Source organism: Poecilia reticulata, chromosome 4, assembly GCF_904066995.2.
Source record: "Poecilia reticulata chromosome 4, P_reticulata-male-v2, whole genome shotgun sequence".
Classification (NCBI taxonomy): domain Eukaryota; kingdom Metazoa; phylum Chordata; class Actinopteri; order Cyprinodontiformes; family Poeciliidae; genus Poecilia; species Poecilia reticulata.
In genome coordinates, this window is record NC_088833.1 from 33,408,894 (window position 1) to 33,424,043 (window position 15,150).

Genomic DNA, 15,150 nt, shown 5'->3' on the forward strand with positions numbered 1-15,150 from the left:
CCATCAGATAGGGTTCCCCCGCTGTTAAACAAGGGGAACGGTATCTGATGGGCGAAATATGACCATCAGATAGGGTTCACCCGCTATTAAACAAGGGGAACAGTATCTGATGGGCAAAATATGGCCATCAGATAGGGTTCCCCCGCTGTAAAACAAGGGGAACACTATCTGATGGGCAAAATATGGCCATCAGATAGGGTTCCCCCGCTGTAAAACAAGGGGAACACTATCTGATGGGCAAAATATGGCCATCAGATAGGGTTCCCCCGCTGTAAAACAAGGGAAACGGTATCTGATGGGCGAAATATGGCCATCAGATAGGGTTCCCCCCGCTGTTAAACAAGGGGAACACCATCTGATGGGCGAAATATGGCCATCAGATAGGGTTCCCCCGCTGTAAAACAAGGGAAACGGTATCTGATGGGCGAAATATGGCCATCAGATAGGGTTCCCCCCGCTGTTAAACAAGGGGAACACCATCTGATGGGCGAAATATGGCCATCAGATAGGGTTCCCCCCGCTGTAAAACAAGGGGAACACTATCTGATGGGCAAAATATGGCCATCAGATAGGGTTCCCCCGCTGTTAAACAAGGGGAACGGTATCTGATGGGCGAAATATGGCCATCAGATACTAATTTTTGTCTTGTGAACATAAAAAGTTATTTGCCAAACAAACATTTATTTGCACACATCAGAAATCTTTTGTTGTGATTTTAGGCCCTGCCCACGACATCATGTGAGAATCACAAGCAAAACTTTGAGTCAAACAAAAACTTTCAATATTAAGAAAATATTTCTGCCAAGTGCAAATAAGTTTGTTTTGCAAAAAAAATTCACTTCATGAGACAAATGGGATTTAAATGTTTAAAAACGTTTTTTTAAGCAAAACTCGGTAGGCTTTTCTCATGGTGGCATACATTAACAATTCAATGTTTGCTTTTGTTTTTTTCTTTTTTCTGCAGTTCCACATTAAAGTTTGATGCAGCTCTGCTTTCCTGAATGGACCGTCTTCATCTCCACTGCAGCAAACAGGCAGCTCTTTTTATAGATTACAGTCACTAAAAGGTTGCATTGTGCCCTTATTTATATTTTTAATAGTGTAATTCTGTAAAGACAAAATATGTCTGGTGGTCCAGCTCTGATTTACATATCTTGCTAAATTGCGGGTTTGAATATTGCAATACTTTCCTATAACAAAATGCAGAAAGAAATTACTAATAAAATATCTACATATGCATAGTGTTATGCTCTATATGGAGATGTTCGTAAGCTTTGATTGTACATGTCATAATTTTGTAATTTATCATTGTTTATTAAACTTTGAAAGCTGAAAGGCTTTAATATTCTGTCCTATAATACGGTTGAATGGGCCCTTTTTTTTGAGCACCTGCCCCTTTAGTGGTCTCTACATAGGCCTGCTATAGCTCTTACATCTCAATTAGGGAAAATAATGGAGAGGATTGTTACAGATAGGTTTTCATATTTTATTGAGAGAAAAATAAATTCTGTCCTTTTCAGAGTGGTTTTCGTAAAGGGAGAAATACGATGGATGCGGTACTATGTTTCGAGTCAGTGATGAGAAAAGCTCAAACAAATAAAGAGTTAGTTATAGCTGTGTTCTTTCATATAGAAAAGGCTTATGTTATGTTATGGAAAGAAGGATTATTGAAAATCCAGAAAGAAACTTGGTATAGGAGGTAAGATTTATAATTGGGTTTTGGATTTTTTGTTTGGTAGAGAAATGGAAGTTAGGGTTGTGGTGAATTTCTCTACTAGGTATTCTGTTGAGAATGGTCCTCCTCAAGGTAGTGTGTGTAGCCAAATTCTTTTTAATATTATGATTAATGACATTTTTGATGAGATAGATAGTAGTATAGGCAAATCTTTATTTGCAGATGATGGGGCTCTGTGGGTGCGGGGACATAATCTGGTGTATTTGCAGATAAAGATGCAAGATGCCATTTTGAAAGTGGAAGGTTGGGCTAATAAATGGGGATTTAGGATATCAATTGCAAAGACTCAAGTTATTTGTTTTTATAGAAGACATAAGGAAGTTAAATTGAACCTTTATAAACAAAAGCTTGAACAAGTGAAAACTGAAGTTTTTAGGTGTCATCTTTGATGAAAGTTTAACTTGGAAACATCAAATAGAATCAGTTCAAAATAAATGTAAAAAAGTGAATAATTTGTTAAGGTGTCTCTTTGGACAGGAATGGGGAGCTTCAAGAAGTGCACTGTTGGGAGTCTATCAGGTTCTCATGAGATCTACTCTGGATTATGGGTATAGCATATATGGCAGTTGCTGACAGCCATTTGAGAAAACTCGATAGTGAGCAAACACAAAGATTGAGAATTTGTTGTGGAGCTTTCAGAACATCATCTTTAGCTGCTTCCATCCATCCATCCATCCATCCATTTTCTTACACCCTTGTCCCTTAGTGGGGTCGGGAGGGGTGCTGGTGCCTATCTCCAGCTAACATTCTGGGCGAGAGGCGGGGTCACCCTGGACATGTCGCCAGCCCGTCTTTAGCTGCTTTACAAGTAGAAACTGGTGAGCTTCCTTTAAGATTAAGAAGGTTGAAACTAATGTATATGTATTGGGTGAACCTACAAGGACATAAGTATAATCATCCAGCTAAGATGGTGCTGCAGGACTGTTGGGAACATCATAAATTGAATTGTAATAGTTTTGGATGGATTGGGAACATAAAAGCTAAAAATCTTGGTTAAACTATGCTCCTGTATAGTGTTACAGTTCCTCAATCTGAAATTAAACAATGGTTATTTATATCTCCAGAAGTTGATCTTCAATTGAGGAAAATTCTTAATAAGGGAAAGACTCCAGAATGGGTTAATAGGTATTTTGAAAGATATAAGGACAATATAGTTATATATACAGATGGATCTAAAGATCCAAATAGTGGTAGAACTGGGGTGACAGTGAATATCCAACACCATAAAGTCTTGATTAAGAGGAGAGCAGCTGATCATTTTGCTGTTTTTACAGTTGAATAATCAGACATTGTATTAGCCTAGAATGGTTGCCTGATAATGACATTAGGGAAGAAAGTAAATTTTTAATAGCATCAAATAGTCAAGTGGCATTATTAAGTATAAAATCTGGCAAATCTTGCAGATTAGATTTAATATTAACTATATACCAATTATTAGTTCATCTACATAAGAAATGTTTTGTTCGATTTGTCTGGATTCCTGCTCATGCAGGTATAGAAGGAAAAGAGGAAGTCGATATTCTAGCTAAGCAGACCTTCAAGTCAGAAATTGTTAATTTAAATATTCCTTTGAGTAAAGGTGAGGGGAAATCTATTATTCAAAAAGAAATCATTAAGATTTGGCAGGAGCAATTGGATAATCATGATAATGGAAGACAGTTATATGCAATTCAAAAGATTGTGGGAGGTAATAATTGTTTGAGTGGATGGCGGAAAGAGGAAGTAGCTATGACTCGACTTGGAATTGGGCATTCTGGACTTGATAGTTCTCTCTTTAGAGAGCTTGTAATTTTAGAGAGCTTGTAATTTTTTTTTCAATCAGATGGAAACAGTGGATCATGTCTTATTAGAATGTGATAAATACTCAGAGGAACGTCAGCTTTTAAAGACATTACTAAGCAGAAAGAATATAGGACTGTCTATGATTAATCTTTTAGGAAATGAATCAAATTATGTTTTTATTTTTTACAAGTAGGTTTTTAAATAACACTGGGTTAATTAATCGTATTTAGAATATGTGAATGTGTCTATATGCTGGTGTATGCTCATGCATTTATACATGTATTTAATGAGTGCGTTGAGATGTGAATTTGCACATCGTACACATACATACATATAGATATGTATCCAATAGTATAAGTATTGGAGGTATGTTAAATTCCCTCTGAGATCACTGATGACGACACTCCAGTCTGGTAGGTGGCGGTAAATGCACCTTATGTTGGTTGCCAGCCACCAATAAATTCAAAAGAAGAAGAAGAAGAAGAAGAAGAAGAAGAAGCCTGTTAATCATAGACATAGTAAGAGCAGACCCCGCATTGGCTGCTCCGGCGCAGGAAATACGGCGGCCATCTTGGAGAGGTCGTCCCTCCTACTTTGCTGAACCAAAACAGCAGAAGATGCCTCAGCACTGAGGGATATTGTTGTTCTGATCGATGGACTATTGATGTGAGGCTCCACAGACAACATTTCACAAGTAAGATGGACATATTATTGTGTATATATTGTGATTAGAATATTACTTTACTGTATTTATGTCGGGCAGTTGGTAGAGCTGTTGCCTTGCAGCAAGAAGGTTCTGGGTTCGATTCCAGGCCTGGGGTCTTTCTGCATGGAGTTTGCATGTTCTCCCTGTGCATGCGTGGGTTTTCTCCGGGTATTCCGGTTTCCTCCCACAGTCCAAAAACATGACTGTTAGGTTAATTGGCCTCTCCAAATTTGCCCTAGGTATGAATGTGTGTGTGCATGGTTGTGTGTCCTGTGTGTCTTTGTGTTGCCCTGCGACAGACTGGCGACCTGTCCAGGGTGTTCCCCGCCTCTCGCCCGAAACGTTAGCTGGAGATGGGCACCAGCAACCCTCCCGACCCCATTAAGGGACAAGGGTGCAAGAAAATGGATGGATGTATTTATGTCCACTGGCGACATAACAGCTAAAGTGCTTGGTGTAATACCAAGGCTAACTGAGATTCCGTAAATCTAAAAAAATGTATTATTCTCCAACATTGGCTTAGATTATCTGACACAAGAGCCTACATTAGAAATGAAGCAATGTAACACATATTATAAACATTATATCATTATATTATATATCGTAAATATAACATTCACCAGCAAAGTTTACACAGGTGGTAAAGACTATTATTTATATGTAATTTTTTCACAGTCAAAAGTAAGATGCATCCCAAATTTTCCGTTTTTGTTTTGAAAGTTTCCTAAAGACACGATGTGAGGAAGAAGAGGGAGAATCTATAAAGAGAGACGATTCACTGCAGCATGGATGAATCTCACATCGGATTTTGGACTCAATCTCAGCTGCTGAATCTCTCTGAAGCTAGAACTCGTCGGCTGAAAAACATATCTATATGTATGTTTGCATATACATACATACATACATAAATGTATATAGATATGTATCCAATATATATTATTCAGTATTTATCGTTATTTGTGTCATTATTAGTCATCTGTTTGTATAGTTATATAAATATGTATTGATATTACTAAATAATTTATTAAATAAATTATGAACGGGTGTGTGCTTTTTAATATGCTCAACATACATCAATATCAGAATATTCCATTCCTATTCTATTGTTATAGCCACTAAGCATATTTAAATATGCTGAACTATCTATTAAAAACATACTTTAAAAATACAATAGTTTATAAATGTAGCTTTGATAGATGTTTGAATATGGTTTCCAGTAACAAAAAAGCGTGTTATGATCGATTAAATGCGCTGATACGTCATTGTGCTGCTAAACACATAACGCTGAGTGGAGTGGTGGACCGCTCCAAGATGGCCGCCCTAAATCTCGTCAGCGACAATAGGCGAGAGCGGTCCATCTATTCTTATATTATGTCTATGCTGTTAATCACCCAGAGATACTTCAGGTGTGTGGCAGAAGGGAAACACCTAAAACAAACAGGCGGTGAGGACCAGGGTTGAGAAACACTGAAGTAAGGCGTCTTTCAGCTGTATTGTAGCAGCAGTTAGTTCAAAGTAGCCACAGCTGCTGAAACCTTCTGCCTTTTGTTTTCCAGATCATTTTTAATGTTTAAGCCAAATATTTAGAATTCCAAATTATGATTAAAAAGCCTCTTAGTTTTACTTTCAGAGATATTGATGGTGTTTTGGAGACATTGAAACACATAATTCATTCTCAGTTCCCTTACTAAGATACACTTTTCTGTAAGTCATCAAATTACTGTCAAGATAAGTATTATATTAGTAAACAATTTCAATGCATGGAGCCCATAAAGAGACATTGAAAAAAAACAATAAATGAACTTTATCGTGCGCACCAGATAAAGTTTATTTTTCGTTCGATCCTACAGATCAGCTTCACAGGCTCAGTGGTTGTATATGGGTTGTTCCATCGGTTCCCTAGTGCTATTGCGTTTCTACATCGTTGGGGGGCAGCACAGTGAAAAGTGTGGCGATTTTTTAAGAGGAAGAACTTCATGTTCGCTTTGCTGTCTCGACCTTGGATATTATACCATCAAGCTGCAGCATGGGAAGTAAGGAGCCGAATGTAAGTGCTTTAAATGAAGGTGACCCAACCAGTGTGTCGTCCCTTTTCTTGATATGTTATTAGCGGAGGTGAGGTGCTTATTGAGGAAAGGTTCACTCCATTAAAGGAGCCTCAGGTCGGCATGTTGGACTAGCGGCCTCTTTGCTAGCGTTAGCCTCCATTGTAGCTGCGGTATGAGTTTGGTTTGGTCAGGAGGCGGAAACGGCGCCGTGCTCCTCAGGACTCTGTTCGGAGGAACACTTCCTGTGTTCAGCTTGCTGTGCGCGGGCTGGTTTCCAGTTAACTCACTCATTTTAATGTTTGTTGGTTCCAAAGCTTTAAGCAAAGCCCCCATACCTCTACCCTACACATACACACATCCGGCCTGAACTGCTCTCACACTTTCTTGTAGATTATCTTTTTAATATGTTGTTTTACTTTAAAATGTCTTTTGCCAGGTTATTTTTCCTCTTAGCTGACATCTTGAAACTTATGACTGGTACTTTTATAAAATGATCAATTTAACTTAATTTAAACATCTTGATGATCAGCATGTTCTCATCACTTTTATTCATACAAAACTGCAGCGCTTCATTCAGCACCTGAGGGACCTGACTGGCCGGATGTCTTCCTCTGGGGGCAAAGGAGCAGGACTGGGGCTGAAGCTGCTCCTGGGAGCTGGAGCCCTAGTATATGGCCTTAAAGAAGCAACCTACACAGGTACACTGCCTTAACAGCCATGGCCCAGGTCGGGGCCTAGCTTGGGCACCTGTCCAAGCAGAACTGCTTGTTCTGGGCCCCTGTCCAGCAGTGTAGAGATGCTATCACACTGGATGGGGAAGCTGAGAGTAGCTTCCCCATCACCTGGAATATCATAGAAAATGGAATTTATTTCTACCTTGATATGTAAATGTTAATGTTTCCAGTCTTGTTCTCATAGGCATGGGCATTTTAGAAAACTTTATGCTGCTCTTGCTGACCAGCTGGATGGAGATGCTAATCTAATTTTCCAGCAGGATTTGGTCCTGGCCCACAGTACCAGGACCTCCTCTATCACCATGGTGTCACCTCCAGCTGTTTGTTTTGATAAAATTAACAGGAGCAGATCTCACTCTGAGCTGTTAGGATCCACAAGAATAAAAATCAGGGTTGGATTAACTCAAAACAGTTTTGAGGTTCTGATTTATTTTTTTTTTGTCATCAGTGTGTTAACTGAAACTTGTTGTGTGTGTGTGTGTGTGTGTGTGTGTGTGTGTGTGTGTGTGTGTGTGTGTGTGTGTGTGTGTGTGTGTGTGTGTGTGTGTGTGCGCGCGCGCGCGAGCGAGCAGTTGAGGGCGGCCAGAGAGCCATCATCTTCAACAGGATTGGGGGGATGCAGATGGACACCATTCTGGCTGAGGGGCTTCATTTCAGGTACTCTCTGCCCCCCTCTGCTGGCTGGGAGGGCCAACCACCCATCATTAAGTGTCTGAACCAGGGGTGGGCAATCCTGGTCCTGGAGGGCCGGTGTCTTGCAACTCTTAGATGTCTCCCTGATCCAACACACTTCAATCAAACAGCTGAATCACCTCCTAAGTGCAGTCAGATTCTCCAGAGTCCTGCTAATGACCTCATTATTTGACTCAGGTGTGTTGAAGTAGAGATTCAACCCCTGGCATAAAGTATGGAATCACCAGTCTTGGATGAGGACTCATTCAGACATTTCATGCTGTAAAACAAACTCGGATCAAAAACATGATTCAATAATAAGGTCATTCCAAAGTGCAACTTGTTGGCTTTCATGAACACTCAAAGAAATGAAGAGAAAACATTGTGGAAGTCATTGAATGATACTTTTATTGACCAATCACAGGGGAATAAATATGGAGTCACTCAATTCTGAGGAAAAAAGTGTGGAATCACTCAAATTGGAGGTAGAAAATAAGGACACACCCAGTCTATTTCCTTTCCCTAAATGGACACCTGCCCCAGATGAGATGTGCCCGTTAGTCTGCAGTTAAAAACACCTGCATTCATGACTCCTTGGAGGGCTGCTGGACGAAGTGGAGTGGCAAGAACCATGGCTCCAACAAGAGAAATGTCCCTTGAAGCAAAAGAGAGGATTGTGAAACTTCTTGAAGAAGGTAACCCTTCATGCATGGTTGCTAAAGATGTGGGCTGTTCACAGTCGGCTGTATCCAAGATATGGACCAAATACAAATGGCATAGAATGGCTGTCAAAAGCCAAGTATACTGGTAGACCAAGAAAGACATCAAAGCATCAAGACAAACGACTTAAAGCCATTTGTCTTGAAAACCAAAAAAATACAACTAAGATGAAGCATAAATGGGAGGAAGCTGGAGTCAATGTGTGTGACTGAGCCGTAAGAAATCGCCTACAGGATATGGGATTTCAATACAGGAAAGCTAACTGAAAACCAGCATTCATACCTAAACATAAAAGAACAAGACTGCAATGGGCTAAGGAGAGGCAGTCATGGACTGTGGATGACTGGATGAAAGTTATCTTCAGTGATGAGTCAAGAATCTCTTATTGGACAAGGTGATGATGCTGGGACTTTTGTTTGGTGCCGTTCCAGTGAGATTTATGAAGAGGCCTGCTTGAAGAAAACAACCACATCTCCACAGTCCTTGATTATATGGGGCTGCATGTCAGGCAAAGGCACTGGGGAGATGACTGTGGTTAATTCTTCTATCAATGCACAAGTTTACATTGACATTTTGGTCAGTTTTCTCATCCCTTCAATTGAACAGATGTTTGGAAATGAAATAATTTTCCAAGATGACAATGCATCGTGCTATAGGGCAAAAACAGTGAAGGCATTCCTTGGAGAAAGACACATTCAGTCGATGTCATGGTCTGCAAATAGTCCAGATCTCAACCCAATTGAAAACCTGTGGTGGAAATTGAAAAAAAAATGGTCCACAAGAAGGCTCCAACCTGCAACGCTGATCTGGCAACTGCTATCAGAGAGAGTTGGCACCAAATTGATGCGGAATACCGTTTGTCACTCAAGTCCATGCCTCAGAGACTGAAAGCCATTATAAAAGCCAAAGGTGGTGCAACTAAATACTAGTGATATATTTTAAATGGTCTTTTGTTTGTGTTTTTTTATGATTCCACACTTTTTTCCTCAGAATTGAGTGACTCCATATTTATTTCCCTGTGCTTGGTCAATAAAAGTATCATTCACTGACTTCCACAATGTTTTCTCTTTTCTTTGAGTCTTCCTGAAAGCCAACAAGTTGCACTTTGGAATGACCTTATTATTGAATCATATTTTTGATCCGAGTTTGTTTTACAGCATGAAATGTCTGAATGAGTCCTTATCCAAGACTGGTGATTCCATACTTTTTGCCAGGAGTTGTACATCTAAAAGTTGCAGGAGCCCAGCCCTCAAGGCCTGGAGTTGCCCACCCCTGGAACTCATTGTTTAGTTTCTCGATGGATTTTTACCCAGAAAGCACATGGGCAAAAACCGTTAGTGAAACGGTCACTGGGACTGCCTAGTATATATTCCATTGAGGGAAAGTAACTTTAACATATGAATTCCTCATATGTTAACATAAAGGCTTGTTTTGAAGTATAAGCTGCTACTTACAGGCATTGCTTCGAAGATTCGGATCCGGCCCGCGGGCCATAGTTTGGGGACCCCTGGCCTAGATATTTCTATCTTCATTTTAAATAATTTATAATTTTAAACAATTTACGCAATGTATTTTAAATAATTTACTGTTACAATTGTTATGCATCATTAATGACACAGTTTTATATGGTTTAGTTGAAGTGTTGGTGTTTGCTGCGACAGATTTCAAACAGCACCGTTCTAATGTCCATGCTGCAGGATCCCGTGGTTCCAGTATCCAATCATCTATGACATTAGAGCTAAACCTCGCAAAATCTCCTCACTGACTGGAAGCAAAGGTTATCAGCTCTGAACACACACCTACACACTGCTGCTCAGTTACATTCTGTGTTCTTCAGCCAAGTAGAAATCTTGTGACTTTTGTTACTAAAGTTTAATACAACATACTGTTAGAAAAGAAGCTGTACTTGTTCTACATTAAGAGCTTATTATGTTTTATAGTGTTTGATAAATATAAAATCCATGGACGGATGGATGTTGTCTCCTGTAAGAACTGAGTTATAGTTTAGTGGAATTTGATTTAGAAATGATTCCAGTCAGTACAGTTCAGCACTACTCTGCCTCTGTATACACACACAGTCCAGTAACATTTTAGCTTTATTCATGTAGCAAATTAAAAAGTAAGCAGCGTTACGCATCATGGATTGTGTTGTGGTAGTAACAGTCTCTCTGAGGTCAAGCTGTAGAAATCTAAACCATAAAGTTCATGGAAGGTTTCTGCAGATGAACCTCAACACCATTATTTAGGATATCTTTTACTGTTTCCTGATTTTCTTTCATGTCAGTAGAAATATGACATGTATGGATATTTGTGTTTGTGCAGATCTGCAGATGGTGAATATTGGAGTGCGGGTGTTGTCCAGACCCATGGCGTCCAGCCTGCCTGTAATGTACCAACAACTAGGGAAGGACTACGACGAGAGAGTTCTGCCTTCTATCGTCAATGAAGTCCTCAAATCTGTAGTGGCCAAGTTCAACGCTTCACAGCTCATCACACAGAGAGCACAGGTGCTGCTGGCTCCCATGCTGTCTGCTGTTTCATATTGCAGCACCGACAAATCGGCCCGGTTCCCTTCATTTTGGGGGGATCGGTGATCAGCTGATGATCAGCTGATACTTGCATGAAAAACTGACCTGATTCTCAAATGTCTGCTGTTTTCTTTACTCTGCAGTGAGAGGACAGACTGACTGACTAGGTCACATCTGCATGTTAACAAGTCACTGCACTGTTAGTTTAGTGCCTTTGTCATTATATTTAGTAACTTTTCAGGAAAAAAATTGGTATTGGCCAAAATTAGAATCAACAGATCAGGTTTTGGTGCAGGCCTAGCTTTTTCTGCTGCCCAATTGAAACTGTTGTTGGTGTCCAGGTTTCCCTGCTGGTGCGCAGAGAGCTTGTTGAGAGAGCAAAGGATTTCAATATCATTCTGGATGATGTGGCCATCACAGAGCTGAGCTTCAGCAGCCAGTACACTGCTGCTGTGGAGGCCAAGCAAGTTGGTGAGTCTGGACCTGTTGGCTAACATTCTACTGACACTGGAGAGAAATGAAGCCACTGATGCGTGTTTCTATACAATCAGGACAAAAGTTGTTCAGATTTAGGTTTAAAGTTCTTTTCCAGTTTGGCCAACTTGAGTCCTGAATCTGTGCAGGGAGCTAAAGATGAGGGTTTTGGTATGGAGACCTTCCAACCTGTAGGGTTTGGAGTGCATCACTAAACATAGATCTTTTAAAACCTTTCTTTATCCAAGAAAGCTGCTTAGATATACAAGAGTTTAAATGTAATGCCAATAAAGATTTTTCCAACTGTAATGTTATACATTTTTAATCTGCCTTGTCTTTTTCACAAAAGTATAAATAAAAACATATTTTTTTCATAACTGATCCTCCACTTACTTAAATTAGCTTAGATTTAAACTCTGATTCTGCCAGGGTTATAAATACTGTTGGATTTAGCATAATATGAAAATATTCAGATTAAGTGAGCAGTGAGCACTTGATTTCAATTCCTAAGATCTGCTGGAAGAGAACACCAGGCATTGAATACGATACTACCAAGAAGAGTTTATAAAGTATTGTTTGTGCATTTTTAGCCCAGCAGGAGGCGCAAAGAGCACAGTTCTACGTAGAGAAAGCCAAACAGGACCAGAGACAGAAGATCATCCAGGCGGAGGGGGAGGCAGAAGCTGCTAAAATGGTAACTGAACTTGGACTGAAGCAGATCCAGCTGCATTTGTTTTTAATATGGAGTCCAACAATGAATGTTCGCTCAACATCCACAAGTCATCTTTAGTTGCTGTTATAAAAAAACATAAAAATAATTATAAATAAAAAGTGTTTTACATATTTCTTCTGTCACCGTATTGACTGTATAATGAGTGAGAAAAATCCAGCTCCTCCCAGTGTTACTATTAGTCAAAAACAACCAATCAGTCAGGAGGAGGGCCTTAACGCTGTCAGTCATGTTTGTGTACTCTCTGCTCACACTCAGTTCCCCAGAGCAGATCCTGTCATCAATGCTCAGGCTAGTTAACATGACGACAGATAAAGTTTTCTGGAATAGTAAGCTGTTTATCTGCTGGTAGCACATTTAGCAGCGCATACACCAGCACAAACTTCCTCTTGTTTCTGATTGGTTGTTTTTGAGCAGGCGGTGTATTAGCATCTACTATTGCAGATGCTAATAGTAACAAGGTGGAGGAGGAGCTTTACTTTTTTTCCCTCCCCCTCTCTCAGATTATGGATCTCATACTGTCATGACATAGCAGTTTTTACAAACATGCAAGAAAATATTTTTTTTTATAAAGGTTACATATTATGACTTCTAAGTACTTAATTGGCCTTTGACTTTATTAGTTCAGTGTAATGTTACCTGAAGGCATTTTCAACAACCTTCTTTTTCAGAATAGTGACATGTTTACATCTCAGTATGTGAAAGGTCAGTTTTACTGTGTTTGTGTGTTTCTGACCTTGTATTACACTTGAGCTTATGTTGAATAACTAATTGGTTTCTCTCAGTTGGGCCAAGCTGTGACCAAGAACCCTGGTTACCTGAAACTGAGGAGAATCAGAGCAGCTCAGAACATTGCTAAGACGGTTGGTATAATCAGCCTTTTCAGGAGCTTTGCTGATGATGAATTATGCTAAGTTGAGTGTCTGCTTCTAGGTGTCTTCATCTCAGAACAAAGTGTACCTTAATGCTGACAGTTTGGTTCTGAATTTACAAGATCAGACATTCTTCAACAGGTAGGTTTCACTGCCAGACTCTGCTTTAACTATCTGACTCTCATACCTCCAACTTCTACTTCCCATTTCATTCTGAATCCTTCCCAATCAACAGAAAGGCAACAAAGTAAAACCTGAAGAATCTTTAAGGATTAAAAGCGTAGGAACATGTTTATTTCTTCTCACCTGGCATCACAGATGTTCTCTGGCTTTAGAGTGTAAATGTTGAGGCTCATCTTTGAAAGTTAAATAAAAGAGTGTCATTATACAACATTAATGAAGTTGTAAGCTGATGCCTAACCTGTTGGTCTTCCCACCTCTAGCTGCCCTTTGATTTCATCACCCATCAAACATCTTAATCTAAGATTCAAGGAGCAAAATCAGAGATTGAAAACCCTGTATTTTAGTTTATTTTATGCTGTTCTTTTTCCAGTTTTTCGACTGTTCTGAAGAAGTGAGGAAGACGTGACCAGTGGCAGCACAGCAGACATTTTATTAGACCCACAAAATCATCATCCATCAATTTGGACAAGTGGGAAAGAACTGACTTTGTTTTATCTCCTGGAGATTTAAGAGTTGCTTTTATTACATTTTGAAGCATGTACAATTATCTATGTGTAATAGAATAAAAATGGATTATGCACACTACCTCAGAGCCTTATGTTAACAAACCTGTTTTAGATGACCATTGCTTCCATCAGTGGCATTGTAGGTTAGATCATTTTTACTCGCTCTCGTTTTAATCAAACTAGACTGCCTCATTTTTCAGCTTTAAACACATTTTCAGTAAAAATCGTTCACATTCAGAGTAATCTCAGTAGGCTGATAGTTGAATTTTATACAACCTGATTTCCAGATAAGCTTACATTCTTTCAATTTGGACAAAATGAAAACTAAGCTGATATTGTATTCAGTCAGATGATGAACAGGTTGGAACTGGGAAGACTAACCATTAAATGAGTTGACTTCAGAGGTGAAACTTGCTACAGATCTGTACATGGTTGGAAAGGGAAGATTCAGCTGGGAGAACATCAGGGGCCTCATGCATAAAGCAGCGTGCGCACGAAAAATGTGCGGCGCCATATTTTACGAACAAGTCGGCATGTATAAAATTAACTTTGCGTCAACTTTTGCGTAAATATACGCAACACTTTTTCGCTGGCGTGAAAATGTGCGGCAGCCACGCAGACTTTTTCTGTGGACAATATCAAACTAGAAAGTGTCAAAATTCACCTAAATACACTTAAGTCTGAATACATTCGGTGTTTAGAACAAGAAGCATCAAACCCGATGTTTTTCATGATTTTAATATTTTGTTTAAATGTAAACGATTAAACAAAACTGCATTTATCCTTAGACAACCTAACACGCATACAAAATAAAGAAAATGGAAAAAGTTATATTTTTTATTTTATTTTCACTGAAAATAGTGCTTTTCCTCAGTTTTTGTCTCAGAGATGTAACGTCGATTTGTGCGCCGAAGCGCATGGAATGCATCTGCGGGGTAATTTCATTCTCACTAAAAGAAGAAAACAGGGTTTAATAAGCAGATTAACTCAAACCTGCTGAGTCAAAATAAACAGGTTTGATTTTGAAGGTGATCAAGGTGTGTAGACAACCCCACGTATATAAGGTGAGCCGCGTAATTGAGGAGCGCTTTGGCTCTGATGGAGAACATCACCAATAAAAGGATTCAGAGGGAGCGATTGATCAGAGATCATATTGATCTGCTGGGAAATGTTGCTGATGGTTTATGAGTGTTGAGACTGCTCAGACTGATCATCCTGGATTTCAGAGCAAAACTTGAGAGCCGTGCGGTACCGGTACCGGTCCAGCTGCAGTCATCCTTCAGTCGAGCCGCTCGCTTTGTGAATGCGCCTTATGGACATAAAGCATCTTTATTCTGTAAATGTACAATTCATGCACAGGATTATCATTCTACTATTTAGAATAAACGTCCACTTTCCCCACTCAAAGGACTCTGACACGCTGTCTTTAAATCCCGCCTGAAGGCGCTACTGTTCAAGCA

At 39.6% G+C, this 15,150-nt stretch overlaps 2 protein-coding genes across 3 annotated transcripts in view; both read left to right on the forward strand.

Annotated features, from left to right (window-relative positions):
- Positions 1-1,358, forward strand: part of pde6d (phosphodiesterase 6D, cGMP-specific, rod, delta) — a 58,785-nt gene extending 57,427 nt beyond the window's left edge. Inside the window, exon 5 of the transcript XR_014087405.1 lies at positions 965-1,358. The gene's annotated coding sequence lies outside the window, so the exon portion shown is untranslated. The remainder of the gene's footprint in view (positions 1-964) is intronic.
- Positions 1,359-5,676: 4,318 nt separating this feature from the next.
- On the forward strand, positions 5,677-13,769 carry LOC103464212 (prohibitin-2). Of its 2 annotated transcripts, none has more exons than XM_081606692.1 (10): positions 5,677-5,695; positions 6,837-6,969; positions 7,578-7,662; positions 10,095-10,174; positions 10,720-10,904; positions 11,267-11,396; positions 11,990-12,093; positions 12,915-12,992; positions 13,063-13,142; positions 13,555-13,769. In XM_081606692.1, exons 2-10 carry the CDS (start codon positions 6,873-6,875, stop codon positions 13,577-13,579), a joined length of 864 nt encoding a protein of 287 aa, XP_081462818.1. In that variant the 5' UTR covers positions 5,677-5,695; positions 6,837-6,872; the 3' UTR covers positions 13,580-13,769. The 2 variants fall into 2 exon arrangements, with proteins under 2 accessions (XP_081462818.1, XP_008406387.1); XM_008408165.2 differs by lacking the exon at positions 5,677-5,695 and adding an exon at positions 6,123-6,270.
- Positions 13,770-15,150: the final 1,381 nt, after the last annotated feature.

Excerpts from the sequence above, each read along its gene's own strand:
- LOC103464212 (XM_008408165.2), top strand. The coding sequence starts at position 6,250 with ATGGGAAGTAAGGAGCCGAAT. Across the intron at positions 10,905-11,266 it reads TCATCACACAGAGAGCACAG|GTTTCCCTGCTGGTGCGCAG; the intron begins GTGCTGCTGGCT and ends GTTGGTGTCCAG. Across the intron at positions 13,143-13,554 it reads GATCAGACATTCTTCAACAG|TTTTTCGACTGTTCTGAAGA; the intron begins GTAGGTTTCACT and ends TTCTTTTTCCAG.